At 46.0% G+C, this 16,333-nt stretch overlaps 1 protein-coding gene across 1 annotated transcript in view; it reads right to left on the minus strand.

Annotated features, from left to right (window-relative positions):
* Nucleotides 1-16,333, minus strand: part of CPNE8 (copine 8) — a 250,977-nt gene that overhangs the window by 208,336 nt on the left and 26,308 nt on the right. The window contains exons 2-3 of the mRNA XM_062195063.1: nucleotides 6,716-6,756; nucleotides 5,823-5,869 (exon numbers count right to left, since the gene is read on the minus strand). Of these exons, the coding sequence (XP_062051047.1) occupies nucleotides 5,823-5,869; nucleotides 6,716-6,756 (88 nt within the window). The remainder of the gene's footprint in view (nucleotides 1-5,822; nucleotides 5,870-6,715; nucleotides 6,757-16,333) is intronic.

The raw sequence follows: 16,333 nt of genomic DNA on the forward strand, positions 1-16,333 counted from the left end.
GAGTGCTCACTAACGTAGACACACTGTATTTTTAATTTTATCTACTACCACATTACATAATAACTTCCCAATACATACTGGTCAACTTGGTCAGTGGATGATTCTATTGAATATTTAAAATTACTAATAAATTATATTTTCCCTTGCCAGTCTCAAATACACTGGCAATAATTATCAGAATACATTAACTATTTTTTTAATAATAAAAACCATTATTTACGTGAGAGACAGACAAGGCAGTCAGACATACAGAGAGAGAACTCTGATTTGCTGGCTTACTCCCCGAACACCTGGAATGGCCAAGGAGCGAAAGCCAGGAGCTGGGAACTCAATCCAGGTATCCGAAACGAGTGACAGGAACCCAACTAATTCAGGAACCCAGCAACCTGAGCCATCACAGGCTGCCTCCCCAGGGTCCACATCAGCAGGAAGCTAGAATCAGGAGCTGGAGCCAGACTCCAGGAATCCTAACCATCTTAACAACCAGGACGAGTATCTACCGCAGTTTTACCCTATTAAACTACTGTTCAACACTTAAAAGATATTTGGATGTACCCCATGTGAAGAGAAGGATAGGTCTGGGCCTCTTCACTTACAAGGCCTAAAGCCCACCAGATTATTATCAAGCCCCTTCTGTCAGGTTCTATTTGCCTCTCAAGCAGAAAACTTAATTGTAGCTTAGACAGCACCTTTCTTAGCTCCTCTAATAATGACTCTGTCCTTTGTTCTAGACCCTGTCTAGTGCACTTGGGCCTCATTCCTTTGTAATCATAACCTCTACTCTACCACCAATGGCTCTACTCCCAACCTGTGTGTCTTCCCCACTTAATGCTGTATAATGGTTCAAACCTGGTAAATGCCACTCTTAGGATCATTGGTTACTATCCTCACTCTGTCTTTTATGACCTTGTCTAAATATGATCAGAGTCGGCAAACTTGGAAGGCTTCCATAGCCTTGGCAACTCATGACGACAGCCTAGGGTGGTTACTGGCGCCATAAACTAGAGTGTCAATTTGTTGGATCAACAACAGGAGCCACTGTGCACTTGCTTCTCATGTGGGATCTCTGTCCTTAATGTGCTGTACATTTTGATTTAATGCTATAACTAGTACTCCAACAGTATGTTTCACTTTGTGTTTCTATGTGGGTGCAAACTGTTGAAATCTTTATACTAAATTGGTCTTCTGTATATAAAGAGAATTGAAAATGAATCTTGATGCAAATGGAAGGGGAGAGGGAGTGGGAGAGGGGAGGGTTGCGGGTGGGAGGGAAGTTATGGGAGGGGGAAGCCATTGTAATCCATAAGCTGTACACTGGAAATTTATATTCATTAAATAAAAGTTAAAAAAAAAAAAGATATTTGGAAGAGGGATCCGTGTCGTGGCACAGTGGGTTAAGCTGCTACTTTCGACACCATAATCCCCTATCAAAGTGCCGTTCAGAGTTCCAGTTGCTCTGCTTCCAATCCAGCTCCCTAACATGCCTAGGAAAGCAGCAGAAGATGGCTCACATGCTTGGGCCCCTGCCACCCAGGTGGGAGACCTGGAGTTCCTGGATCCTGGCTTCCGCCTGGCCCAGACCTGGCTGTTGCAGCCATTTAGAGAATGAACCAGCTGAACGAAGATACATATTCTGTCTCTATCTTTTACTCTGCCTTTCAAATAAATAAGTCAAAAAATCATTTTTTTAAAAAAAAAGATACTTGGAAGAACTGATAAAATGCCATGGAAACTCCTTTCGAACTTCAGAGCGTCGTATCACAAACTCGCAAGGAAACTCCAGCTAGTGCAGGCCCATGCCTTTCTTGCTGATTCAACTGAGCCATTTAAATAGTTCCAGGAGATCCAGTATAGTTCAAGACACAGTTCCAGGAGAGCCCCTCCACTGTGCAAGTCTCTCAACGCTGCAGAAGTCTCACTCACAGTGCACCGAGCGCTGCTTGTCTCTCAACCTGCGGGCCAAGCTTCTCGTTTTCCACTGAACAACATCAAGTCAGTCCATCTCCTCCCTTTCCAAAGGAAAACAGCTGGCGAACTTCGAGACAGCCAGTTAGAGCCTGTACCGTTCTTGGACTACGTATTCCTTCATTCATACGACACATCTATCCATACTTCAACAAGGCACACCTCCTCACATACCTGGCTTTTCAATGGTCTAAAACGTGGAACTGAAAAGTAACACTGCAAATTTACTCCCACCAGAGAGAAACACAATATTATTAGATTGAATCACATAAAATTCCCAGCACTCAGCCATTTTTTTTTACCTGCAAAAATGACAATTTCACATATAGCTCAACATAACAGCATTATCTGCCTTGAGAAAGCCCGGAGCCTCCATCATGGCAGTGCTCAGACTGCATTAGCTTTTTAGCTGCTGTGAAACTGCACAGCTTCTATTAGGTCTGAGGCCAGATACATCCCACAGGTCATTTCCCCATCAACTGCTGGGCATGTGTGACTAATTTTACAAAATTGCATAATGCAGGAATTTACCTACCTGCCACGTGCTAGTCCCATTACCCTTATCCAAGTCACTTAATCCTTCAAAATCCCAGTGTATCCATAACTACACAGTGCTTCCCATGGCCAGACACTGCTGTCCACCCTTCACAAGTCATCCTCACAACTTGAGTCATTATCACTTCCCTCATGTTACAAAGGAGAACACAGCATCACTACGACTCCAAGTGCATACTCTAACTACTGCATTATCCTGGCTTCCAAAATAAAGAAACTGGGATTGCACAGAGTGAGTGACAAGTGTAGTATATTTAATTTTTACTCCTCTCCTCAGCCCCACAAGTTCATTGGTTGCCAATACCGTGAGATGCTTACCTATAGCACCTGCTCTTTCCTTTCTAGCCATCTCTCTCAACACTTTCAACTCTTGAAATTCTATTGAACTTAATTCTTAGAAGTTGGGGCTACAGTTTGAGCGTGTCCCCCAGAGTGCAGGTGTTGCAAACTTAACCCCTGATGGAACAGTGTGGTGATCAGGTCACACCCACGTCATCGTTCCACAAGAGGATCTGTTATTTAGGGAGTGGGTTCTCGAGTAAAGGATGACCCTGTGACTGTGGCCTTCCCACCCCTCTCTGGCCCTTCTGCCTTGCACCAAGGATGATTCAACAAGAAGGCTCTTGTAACATTCAGGCCCCTTGACCTGGTGTTAGACTTCCCAGGCCAGAATAAAATGGTAACAAATAAAGTTCCATTCCTCATAAATTTGCCAGCATTCGGTATCCTGCTCTAACAATATACTGGTATCTCCCCACTGAGGTCCAACTTCTCATCACCTACATTTTCATTTTGTTTTTAACTCCTTTTGAGTATATTTCCTTTTTTTTTTTTTACCCCCTCCACCCCACCCGAGTATATTTCCTTTTGTCAATACTTTTTTTACTTAAGAGAAAAACACATTTTCTTGATATTTTCTTAATAATATCCTAGTTTATTGATGTACTAGGTCTCCTGTTTCTATTTGTCTCTATCTCCAAATCAAGCTTAAAAAATAATCATAGAGTCACCAGAATCAACTTATCAAACTCCTTTCCATGCAACAAACCAGAATATGAAGGTAGGGATCAGGTGAGAATTCTCCTAGTGGGGCTGGCGCTATAGCACAGTGGGTTAAAGCCTAAGCCAGCAGGACAAGCATCCCATAGGGGCCCTGGTTCTCATCCCATCTGCTCCACTTTTGATCCAGCTCCCTGTTATGCCCTGGGATAGCAGCAGAAGATGGCCCAAGGGCTTGGGCCCCTGCACCCATGTGGGAGATTCAGATGAAATTCCTGGCTCCTAGCTTCTGATCAGCTCAGCACCAGCTGTAGCAGCCATTCGGGGAGTGAACCAGTGGATGGAAGATCTCTCTCTCTCTCCCTCTCCCTCTCTCTCTGTTGTTCAAATAAATGAAATAAATATATAAAAAAAAAGAATTATAGCAAGGACTCTGGAGTCAGGCAGCCTGGGCTGAAATCCCCACTCTACAACTGAGGTCAGGGTAACTCCGGACAAGCCAACCTTTCTGTGTGTCAGAGTCCACAGGTGTAAAACAGGATTAATACAGCACCCACATCTCAAGGTAGCTGTAGGAACTAAATTAGTCAATGCAAATTAGTCCATTCAAATGAGTAATGGGCTTGGAACTAGTTGGTCCTTCTAGTGATGAAAGAACACATTAATTACAGAGTGCACATTTCACTGCTCTGATCAAAAGCGAAGCATGGAAAGCGTGCTAAGCAAGGGAGATTCGGAGTCAAGCCTGACCCTACAGCAGCCAGCACCACTCAGCACCCGGAAACTGAGTCCTCACTTCAGTTCTGGAACACTGCCCATCAGCTTTCCCCAAGCTCCCTTGAGCCGGTGGAGTTCCCGAAGCCTCATCTGTGGGGGTTCCACCGGCCCACACGCCTGGTTCTAGCATTCAGGTTCACCTCCTCTGCTCCCTCACGGGGCCCTGCAGTAATGCCATTTTCTCGACATTACCCATTGAGCCTGGCACCTACGACTGATTGGTCAGCAGTGCCACTGGACTGACCCAGGCCTCGCAGAAAGGGGACTTGGGAGTGAACAAGAGTCAGCGTGTCCCTTAGGAAGATGATCGAGGAGTGACTGACAGACCCTCCAGAGAAAGGCACACACACTCAGGCGGCTGCAACAGGACAGACAGAAGATAACACGGGTCTGGATAGAGGCTGCTCTGAGAGGTGCTTGCTTGTTTTCAGTGAAGGAAATGTCACAGCACTGGGTAGCTACTAAACGATAAAGATGCAGGAGAAAGTCGGGATGAGCGCGCACACCAGTTTTGCATTTTGGTTGTTGATGTCATCAGCCACATCTGGAGCACAGAAGAATCCAGCATACAAGTGGCTGAGCTTACAGTTGGGGGTGTAAGAGGCAAGGTAAGTATTTAAGAACCACGTGGAGGCACACAGAAACAATCACATGTGGGAAAGTGGTACTCAGCACCCCGCTAACCCAAACCCGTGAAAGCCCTGACAGATCCAAGTGCTTCCTCGGTTGTGAGACACAGCATGATGCTGTATTCACATGCTGTCTCACAACTGGGACGTAGTGGTACACTGACAGACACAAGGCAAGCCGGGCTGACGGCCAGCACAGACCTCACCAGGAAGCCCCAGGCAAGAACGGCAGCCTCATCACACAGTGAGCTCACCTCCCCAGCTCACCAGCCATCTCAGGCAGGTGAAATGCCTTTGACTTTATTATGTCCCCACCCTGCCACCACTTCTCTACTTGCGTATGCAGATACTCCAGAACATAACTAACATCGCAGCACCTTTGCTTTTGTATCACCTGATGGTGTACAAGTATAAAGATATTAGGAAGCTGACTTTAGACTTTATTTCCAAATAATGTAACTGGCTGGCAAAAAGCAGCAATACTGGATTGGAAGCAACACACTTTGAAACCTGTAGAAGTGGCATTTAATGAAAATCAGCAGCTGACCTCCAACAGTAAGAGTAAGTCCACAGGTTTAAATTGCTTGTGGAGTCATAACAAACACACTGACATACATTAAATTTGTTTGTCTCAGGAAAACATCAGTTTCAGGCCTAGAACAGCCCACAAAAAAAAAAAAAAAAAAAAAAAAAAAAAAAAAAAAAAAAAAAAAAAACCTCATAAATCAGCTAAATACCTGTAAGCAAAACAAAGCACCCAGAAAACTTCCATAAAATGACAAAGAAATTCAGTATTTCCATTGAAAAAGACCACAAGTAAGAAAGTATCACCCTAATCAAATGGCCATGCACACCTTCCAGCACAGTGGTTTTTTCCAAAGAAAATTTTCATCTTACCTCTCTCCATTCCTTATTTCCAACTCCTTGTACGTATAAGACACAAACTACAAAAGATGAAGAAATACATTTATAAATGTCATTCATGAACATGAGATATGAATGTATACAATTTCTTGTCCAACTCCCCGAATGCTGAAACAAAATTAAACTAGCCTGACCCATGCAAGACAATCACAAGGCAATCATCAAAGGATGAAAATGTATTAGAAACAGAGCAGCCCAGTCCTGGCCACTGTGGCCATCTGGGAGTGAACCAGTCGATGGAAGACCTTTCTCTCTATGTATCTCTTCCATCTATGACATTCTACCTTTCAAATAAATAAATCTTTAAAAATTACACACACACACACACACATAAATAACATAATCTGGAAAAGGACTTGATTTATACAACTGATTAATTTGTTTTCGATTTCAAACTGCCCTGTTCACTTTATGACTTATCTCCAATTTTCAATTTCTCTAATCAGGAATCAAAAGTTTCAGATGAGACTAGAACAGATATATTTCACTTGGTTGTATATGCCTTTACATAGCACTTTTATTTAAAACAAAAAACAAAGAAAGAGAAAAGAAAGAGAAAGCAATGGGTGTCTTTCAAATTCCGTTTCTACCACAGGGTCGTACAAGGAGAGGCTGGTTTCAGAGTGAGTGGTCCTACACTGTAGTCACAGGCATGACCCTGCTATCCCCCGGTGGCCAAGCAACTCCCTGTGGAGCCACAGGACTGGCCAGGTGGGTGCATACGCAGGGCTAGGGAAGGTCCCCCTCACTGCGTTCCAGGCTTCAAATCAAATGATTCAGGAAAAGCTACGTGTTTCATTAACGTTTGCAAAATCAAGAAAGCACAGTAAGCAGCCTGTGTGAAGAAACAGGTGATGCACACTTACTTGGATCAGATTTGGAAAACGTGTCTCTGTCAAGCAGACTCCTGTGGGATAAAGCAAACAAAGGTTAGAGGGGCCGCGGGCTGAGACAATGAATTTTTATAAATACATGAACTCTACTAGCATATGCAAATGTACCCAAACGTACGCGTGTGTACGCGCGGATGCACGTATACAAGACGAATGACCACAACTAAATGCGGCCCTTAATGACTTACGCTGAACACCAGAGCAACCTGGGAAGTGGACCAAAGTGCAGGTTTCCTTCTCAGACTTCTACTGCAGGTAACCAACTGTGTCACCCTCTGCATTCCACAAATGAGCCTCCTTGAGAGGGATGGGCATTCGACCCAGCAGTCAAGATACCACTCGGGATGCCCGCATCCCACATCAGACTGACTTGGGTTCAAGTCTCTACTGCACTCCCAATTCCAGGTTCCAGCTAACGCATACCTTGGAAGGTAGCAGGTGATGGCTGAAGCAACTGGGTCCCTGCTATCCCCATGGGAAACCCAGAGTGCCTTTCTACCTCCTGGCTCTGTCTGGCCCAGCCCTGGCCGCTGCATCATTTGGGGAGTGAGTCAGCAGGTGGGGGCACTCACTCATTCTCTCTCTTGCCACTCAAATCACAAACTTCTTGAAAGAACTGTTAGAGGTTTCTCATTAATGCTTCAGGAGACTATATGAGGGTTCTTCAAAAAGTTCACAAGAAAAACGGAATTAAAAATCAATTTGTATTGCAAAAACTTTTGAAATTTATGGACACAAGAGGTCTCCTAAGATCTGTGGAAAATAAGCAATGTGAAACAACTATGCATGGATTTCAAAACACTTGCACCAAAATAAACTTTATCTTTTAAATGTATTTTTCCATGAACATTTTAAAGCACCTTTGTACTGATATTCAGAAATGCTTCCTGGATCAAATTGCCAGCCGTCACTAATGCAAAGCTGTGAGGGGCTCAGAGCCCAGGATCACATGGATCCACACAATCAGAACGTTCTAGGAAGGCACTGTCCACTGACTGCTGAATTGCATCGACTTCATGCGTTTCATGATGTTATTCTGGAATTTAAGGTGAACACGGACCTTGCTTAAAGGTTCTTTTGCATAAAGGAAAGATTTTTTAAACAGCAGCCAAGGCCATCACTAGCCTATGTATTCCGTTTACAGATACGTCCGAGCCTACCACAGAGTGAAAATGGAGAACAGGGGTGTTCGCTGTCATGCGTGGCAGTACTGATGCAGTGCTGTACTGTGTGCTTACCACAGAACCCCCGAGTCACCACTCGAGTGACACGCAGTCCGCTATGCTCCGATCTATATGACAAGCCATCATCAGAAACCTCTCCATGAGACACAGCCTAGAAAGTTGACAACTTCAGTTTCCTCTTTCCCTGGGTGAGCCTGTCTGTTATCGAGGATGACAACTGAGGGTCCCAAATATTCACCCAGCACCTCACATTCCTCCTCCCTGAACTGGTAATCATTTGCAATAGATCAGTTATATTTCTACATGGTCACACTTCTGTCACATCATTTATTTCTACACGTTCACACTCCTGTTAGAGCATTTCTATGTCTACAGGTTCACACTCCCATCTATGCTGTCTTTACACCCCCATCAGGCCTTCCACTCTTCTGCGCTCATCATCTGCCCTTGCGGCTGGAAAACAGCTGCTTTTTTCCATCAACCCGACAACCCCCCTCGCTGCAGGCACTCAGAAGTCACCCTTTCCTTTCACTGTGCAATGAGAAGACAAATGCATATTCAACAGGACCATGCAGGGCGGATAATAAAATGAGATTGGGTCTCAAGATATTCCTAGAAAGAAGAGAAAACAGCAGACACATTTATATTGGGAATTAAGTCACATTCAAAGACTACCAGGCAGAAATCAAATTAAAATAGTCCTTTCTGTCCCCTGAGCAGACACCATGACTCCTGGGACAGTTGGTATACAGTCAATTAGAACAATTCGATTTGTGAAATTAATTTACAAAAGTAGTTTTTCACTTGAGGGGAAGCTTTCGAATCATTTCTGTGGCTCCAATATTTGCTCATTAAATGTCCCAAGAAAATGTTAACTAAGCCCTTTCTTTCAGAGCTTATAAAAATCCAGGAGAGATGGCAGTGCAAACTACTGCATAGCAGTTAAGACTCAAATGCTGTCATATTTCCATTTGTTACAGAAAATAATGTAACTTCACTACATTAGCTACGTAAAAAATAAACTACACTTTTTACTCACAAATATAAATAAAAGATAAAAAATACTACTCATAGGCACAGACTGCTCATCACACTGCTTCTTCCAGCCACGGTGGTTAAGATGCCACTCGGGATGCCTGAGGGCCAGGGTTGGAGGTCAGGCTGCACTGCAGGGTCCAGCTTCCTGTTACAGCAGACCAGAGGCAGCACCTGGATCCCAGCCACCCAGGTGGGAAGCCTGTACTGAGTTCCCGGTTCCAGTTCTGGCCCTGGACCAGCACCAACTGCTGTAGGCATGTAAGGAGTTACCCAGTGAGTGGGAGAAGGGTCCTCTCCCTCCAACCCTTAACCCTTAACCCCTCTGACTTTCAAGTAAATAACTAAAAGTGTTAAAAAAAAAAGCCTATTGTATAATGAGAAATAAAATTATATAATCTCATTGTAACATGTCTTCCCTGAAATCTGCAATTTTTCATTTCAATTTTCATGTACACTGTGGTCATGTGAAGAGCACAGAATAACACTTCATGTGAAAATGGAAGTACATGGTGAGTTTAGGGGCCGGTTCTGTGGTGCGGTGGGTGAAGCAGTCCCTTGGGAAGTCCACACCCCACACCGAGCATCTGAGATGCAGTTCTACCTGAGTTTCAGACCCAGCTTCCTGCTCATGGCCACCCTGGGAGGCAGCAGGTGGCGGCTCAAGTACTTGGGGGCCTGCCACCCACCTGGGAGACCCCAGTGAAGTTCCTGACTCCTGGGTTCAGTCTGGTCCAGCCCCATCTGGTGTGAGCATTTGGTGAATGAGCCAAAGATAGATAAACCTTCTCTCTCTGTTCCTGCAATTCTCACTCTCACTTTGTCCTTCAAATAAGTTTTTTAAAAATTAAGTTTAAATCCATGCTTGGGGACTCTTCAAAAATTCATGGAAAAGGCTTATTTCGGAAAAAAAACTATGTATGGATTTCAAAATGTTTTTCACCCAAGTATCTTTTACTTCCATTTTCCACAAACTTCCTGACATACCTCACACACAGCAAAAGTGATATTAAAAGTATCATCCAGTCCAAATGTATGACAGGAACACAAGACTTCTACCTTCCCAACGCCCAACCAAAAACACAATCCATTCACATTAGGCAAAATGAGATACATATGACCACGAAGCCCACTGTGTCCGTAAAGCAGCTGAGACTCCTGGGCATGACAAGGGAGAATCCCAGCACGCCACCGAGACTCATTGTCCCCTTCTGTACAAACACCACGCTATCCAGAGAAGCCCAAACTAACATTTTTCTATAAATGCTGGAAAGGACGGCCCCCAATTTTACTAACAGTTGAAGCACAGAGCATGACACAAAGTAAGTTCCAGTCCACAGATCAGAATCAAGAGAGATGCTGCTTACAGAATGAAGAGACAGAGCTAGAATGCAAGGTCAAACCAAATGGTACTGATTCATAGAAAATCTCTCTGTTGGGGCAAGTGCTGTGGCACAGTGGGTAAAGCCACCACCTGCAGTGCCAGCATCGCATATGGATGCTGGTTACAGTCCTGGCTGCTCCACTTCCCATCCAGCTCTCTGCTGTGGCCCAGGAAGGCAGTGGAGGATGGCCCAGGTGCTTGGGTCCCTGCACCCACATGGGAGACCAGAAGGAAGCACCTGGCTCCTGGCTTCAGATCAGCATAGCTCTGGCCATGGTGGCCATTTGGGGAGTGAACCAATGGAATGAAGACCTTTCTCTCTGTCTCTAAAATAAATAAATAAACAAACAAACAAACATCCCCAGCTGTGAATCGACCGAGTTGTTCTGCTAAGCACTCACCCTCCAATTTCAATTAAAGTTCCTGGACTAGGGATGTAAAAGCGACAGTAAAACAGCCTAATAAAGCTGAGGCCCAGCCAGTCCCACTCTAACCTGTCTGAAGAAACACCGGGACCTGAAAAAGGTGTATTATTCTCAAGTCTAAAAGTCAGAGAGCGGATAAGCAAGAACGGACTCTCAAGGGAGACACTTGACTACCCATCCCCAGAGGCACCAGTCGCTGGGACCAGAAACCCAGGCCAAGCCCCTCCCTGGATGACAATGCTCATTCAGTCCACCTGAGGACTCCGCCCACTCCGACACCAAGCTCAGCCAGCCACCTCCAATGGCTCAGACAGCTTCCCACACAGGTACCAGCAGAGAAAAGGTACTAAGCGGTTGGTAGGGATTTCACTGTTTCCTTGACTGCTATGGTTTCTATAGTCTGTCACCATTTTTTGATTCACATTCCACAGTCGGTGGCCTGTTAAAATGACATCTCAAGGGGCTGGCACCATGGTGTAGCAGGTAAAACCACTGCCAGTGGTGCCTGCTTCCCATATGGACGCCGGTTCAAGTCCTGGCTGCTCCAATTCTGATCCGGCTCTCTGCTTATGGCCTGGGAAAGCAGTGGAAGATGGCCCAAGTGTTTGGACCCTGGCACCTGAGTTGGAGACCCAGATGAAGCTCCTGACTCCGGACAGACCCAGCTCTGGCAGTTGCAGCCATTTTGGGAGTCAATCAGTGGGTGAAAGACCTAACTCCCTTCATCCCTCCCTCCCTCCCTCTCTCTATGCCCCTGCCTCTCTGTAACTCTGCCTTTCACATAAATAAACACATCTTACAAAAAATGACATCTCAGCCTTGTCCTCTCTTTTTTAAAAATAAATAAAGTAATAGAAAACAGCAATTCTCTTTCAACTTCAGGGCATTTTGTAAAAATTTTCCAAGCACTTCTTTCATGTACAAGACCTAACTTGTGCTATGAATTTTTTTTTTTTTTTTTTAGTGGGAGGTAAAATAGCAAGGTTTATTAGGGAAGGGACATCCATAGGAACGGATGGGCACCTCTCCAGACAGAGCCTGAGAGACTGGGGGGGGGAGGGGGAGGAGCCAGGTTACATGTTGAGTGGAGAGATTACACCTGAGCAGGCCAGGCCGGCAGCTCAGCAGAGAGGCAGAGGGCTGAGCAGCTGAGCGCGCAGCCCGGTTGAAGGCAGGGTTTTTAAGGAGATGGGTCTCTGTCCTCACACATCTCCTCCAGTTATCACTGGCAGCAAAACAGAGGCCGAGAGTTAGGTAAATATGGGTTCATACTGAGCACCAGGAACCAGCCACGTGGAGGAGCATCTAGGCCAGGAAGCCTAGAGCACATGGTCTGAAGGCCACACGTCCTGGAGGTGCAGGGCTACAGCAAGCCCCCTCCTGGCAAGAGGCCAGGGAAGAAAAGAAGGCCGTGATATGAACTTTAAAAGCTTCAGAGTAACAGTAATTTTACATTCCGAGACCTCTTAAAGGTCATGAATCTAGCACAGCAGTTAGGCCCTCCTTGGGACACCCACATCCCAAACTACAGTATCAGGTCTGAGTCCAGCTACTCTGCTGCTGATCCAGTTTCCTGCTAATGTACACCCACAAAGCAGCAGACCCTGGCTCGAGTACTTCTGTCCTTGTCACCAGTCTGAGTTCCTGATTCCTGTCTTGGACCTGGCCAAAGCCCGGCTGTCATAGGCATCTGGGGAGTGAACCAGAAGTGTCCGACCTCTCTCTCTGCCTTACAAATAAAAATATGCTAACATTTTTAAAAGGACTCAATTTAATAAAAAGAAATACAGGGCACACCTGTTTTAGGGAGCCAGCTGTCCAAGTGAAGACCTGAAGGAACTAGCAGACAGCACCACTGCTTGTGGCCGGCGGCTCACACCACACAGCAAGGCCTCAACAGCTGCTCCTGCACAGAGCGGCTCTATTTACTTTCACGAAGCAGAATAATACAGCTTTGGGGGCCAAACAAAAGGAACGGATCTATTTAATTTCTCATAAGGACAACACACAGCTGACAAGTATGACCAAACACGCTTTACCACGGTACAAAAACTGCGGCGTGCACTGTCCCCATGTGGACAGAGACACGTCTCTGAGTCAGGGTCTCCCCTGCACACTGCTCTGTACCAAGAAGCACAATGACTCTGGGTAACTAAGGGGCATTTGCTGACCTATCATTAAGTGAAGTTTCTAGACCTCTGACAATGTGCAAGACGTTCAGTCCATACTGCTCAGGCAGCTACAGGAGCTGGCACAGAGGCAGGAACTCAGCAGGCACCTGCTGAAGGGGTTTCAGCTCCCATCAAAACCATCACTTTGTCTTGCTTGGGCCAAGGGGAGGTGTTTTATTACGGGCAGCAGAGTGGAAGAGGAAGGTGGCAATGGGGCCTTTGCCCTAATAAGTAATCCATTAGCTGAACAAACCTGAGAGGGACAGTGTCCCTGCAGCTGGACACACAGACGCTGACACCAAGTCACGTGCAGGGCCTTTGTCTGGTGCATTGCATTATCTCGCCGACTAGAATTAGGATGATCTGGGTATATAAATGTACGTGTAGGGGCTGGCACCTGGCGCAGTGCATTAATCCTTGGCCTGTGGCGCCGGCATCCTATATGGGCACTAGTTCTAGTCCTGGCTGCTCCTCTTCCAATCCAGCTCTCTGCGATGGCCTGGGAAAGCAGTGGAGGATGGCCCAAGTCTTTGGGCCCCCGCACCCACGTGGGAGACCAGGAAGAAGCTTCTGGCTCCTGGCTTTGGATCAGCACAGCTCCGGCCACTGCGGCTATCTGGGGAATGAACCAACGGAAGGAAGACCTTTGTCTCTCTCTGACTCTAACTCTCAAATAAAATAGATAAAATCTTAATAAATAAATATATGTGCAACACATACATGTACATTTTTCAAATGCACATACATGCAAAATGGTTTATGGAGAATTTTTACAAATGCAAAGGAATCAAAACCTTTTTATGGGCAACTGAAAAGAAATTTAACCTTTGGCAAGGATTTGAAGGTAATATTTAATTGTCTCTGATCCATTTATTCATTTTTTATTCACTGAACAAACACTATCGCTGGAAATACAACACAAAACTTTAAGAAAAAATGTTTTTCCCCAATATCGCAATTTCTGTGCCAAGAAGAGGCAAGCTGTGCACAGGAAAAAAAAAAATGAAGTATTTGAAACCGCAGTTTACTGAAAAGTGAATCTGAGATGCCAAGTAATTTCGAAGGATGAGGTCATCCAAGTCTTCAGTGAGATTATCCGGTTTTCCAGAAAGTAAGAGCAGACTCTCAGATCTGAAGAACAGACTAAAAATTGGGTTCAACAGCTTCCTCTGACAGCCTGAGCACACGGAACTTCATCAGAAATGACAGACATCAGCCACCAAGGCCTGGAAACGAAACTTTAGATTCTTTTTGAGTTTTTACTGAAATTGTTATTCAAATGATTTACTTACTAGCTGCTGATCTGGAAAAGCCAGTGATAAGAATACAATCTCAACCTTTGTGGGGGTGATTTGGTTTAGATACAAAAAAGACATTCCAAGAGAAGATAATGAAAAGCCAATTTTTTAAATCCTTCTTCGGAAGCATTCACTTGTGATCAATTTCGGAATCAGACTTATCAGGGCTCTGGCTGGCCTGAGATAAACAGGAGAAGCTACAGGTTTAATGGCAGGAGGAGTTAATTCAGGGTGATGCAAACTTTCAGAAACAGGTAGAGTTTTAGCTGGAGAAGAGAAACACAAACCTACACATTTAAAAAGATGGGTACCAAAAACATCTGAGAGCAGGATTCAGGTCTTGTTAAAAACCTGATACTCAGGTATAAAATCAATTTCAGTATCCTTTCCCCAAGCTTACAGCCCCCATCTCTGCTATTTCAGTGAAGGGCAACTGTGGAAGCCCACCAGGTCCTAACCTCTGGAACCTGTAGATGTGGTCTTATTTGGAAAACTAAAGGGAGGAGGCAGCTTACTCTGCATTACCAACCACAAGCTGCTAAGAGGGAAGTCTGACACTACCAGAGAGCCCGCAGGGCAAAGGGAACAGGAGCAAGGTTTGAAGGCTCAGGCCTTGAAGATCAGAGCGGTGTCGCCAGGAGCCAAGCAAGAGGCAAGGAAGGGACGCTGCACCAGAGCCCCCAGGACACGAAGATTTCAGCCCAGTCCCCAGCTGCCAACAAGTTCATGGCACTCTCCCAACAGCCACAGGAAACCGATACAGCAACGCTGCCGTCTCTGCTCCAAGCAACACAGCCCAGGGCCTCTCCCCTTGGTGTAAATCTGCCACCTTGGTTCTGCTTCCAGCACCGCATCTGCCGGTCTGGTCACCAGGCTGGACCGAGTTCCTGGAGCCCCTGCATGAAGCCGAACCGTGACCCACAGAAACTCAGGTCAAACCATGCCACAGTTGAGCCCTTGATGTCATCTTGGCTGCATGCAAAAACCCAGCTGCTCCTGTACTTACAGAAGCCCACTGAACACTGAAAACGCCCTGAGAGAGAAACACAGTGCACCTCCCACAGCGAGCGGGCCGGCTCAGCAGTACGGTGCACTGTAGGGCACTGTGGCTTCCTCCTGACCACAGCTCTCACAGGGAGCTGGGCTCTGCCCAGCATCCAGAGAACGGACCACAGTGCTAGCCCAGCGCAACAGCAGCCAAACCCACAGCCGCAAGGGTGCTTTCGAATGAATGCACACTGCCGGGCACCACTCGAACCTCAACAACGTGTGGCTGGGGCCAGCGCTGTGGCACAGCAGGTAAAGTCGCCTTCTGCAGTGGCGGCATCCCATACAGGCACCAGTTCAAGTCACAGCTGCTCCACTTCAGACCCAGCTCTCTGCTGTGGCCTGGGAAAGCAGTGGAAGATGGCCCACGTCCTTGGGAATCCTGCACCCACATGGGAGACCCAGAGGAGGCTCCTGGCTCCTGGCTTTGTATTGGCCCAGCTCTGGCTGTTGTGGCCAATTAAGGAATGAACTAATGGACAGAAGACCTCTCTCTCTCTCTCTGTCTCTCTGTCTCTCCTTCTCTGTGTAACTCTTTCAAATAAATAAATAAATCTTTAAAACAAAACAAACAAGTGTGGGTGGACCCAATGGGTATCAGTGACCCTCTGTATTTCTGAGACTCTGCCCTGGATGTGTCGGGTATTTTTGTTTGTTTGTTTGTTTTTGCCATCTCTTTCTTTGACTCTCACCTTTCACCTACAGCATTCTCCCTCCTAGCATTTCATCACCAACCCCTCTTCCTGCTGGGCAAAGTGGATTCCTCTTTCACCTTCTCCCTAGGCACAGAGAACTGATGGTCCCCTCCTGCGTGCCTCCCCACTCTCAGTGCCAACCCGCACCCGACATTCCACAGCTGTTTATTTACTGAGCCTAGTGCCAGGCGCTGCACTGAGCTCTCGAGATGAATCATCTAATCTACCTCTCACCGTAATCCTTTTTTTTTGGGACAGGCAGAGTGGATAGTGAGAGAGACAGACAGAAAGGTCTTCCTTTTTGCCGTTGGTTCACCCTCCAATGGCCGCTGCGGCCAGCGCATCACGCTGA

This window comes from Lepus europaeus, chromosome 6, assembly GCF_033115175.1.
Source record: "Lepus europaeus isolate LE1 chromosome 6, mLepTim1.pri, whole genome shotgun sequence".
In the NCBI taxonomy this organism is placed as follows: Eukaryota; Metazoa; Chordata; class Mammalia; order Lagomorpha; family Leporidae; genus Lepus; species Lepus europaeus.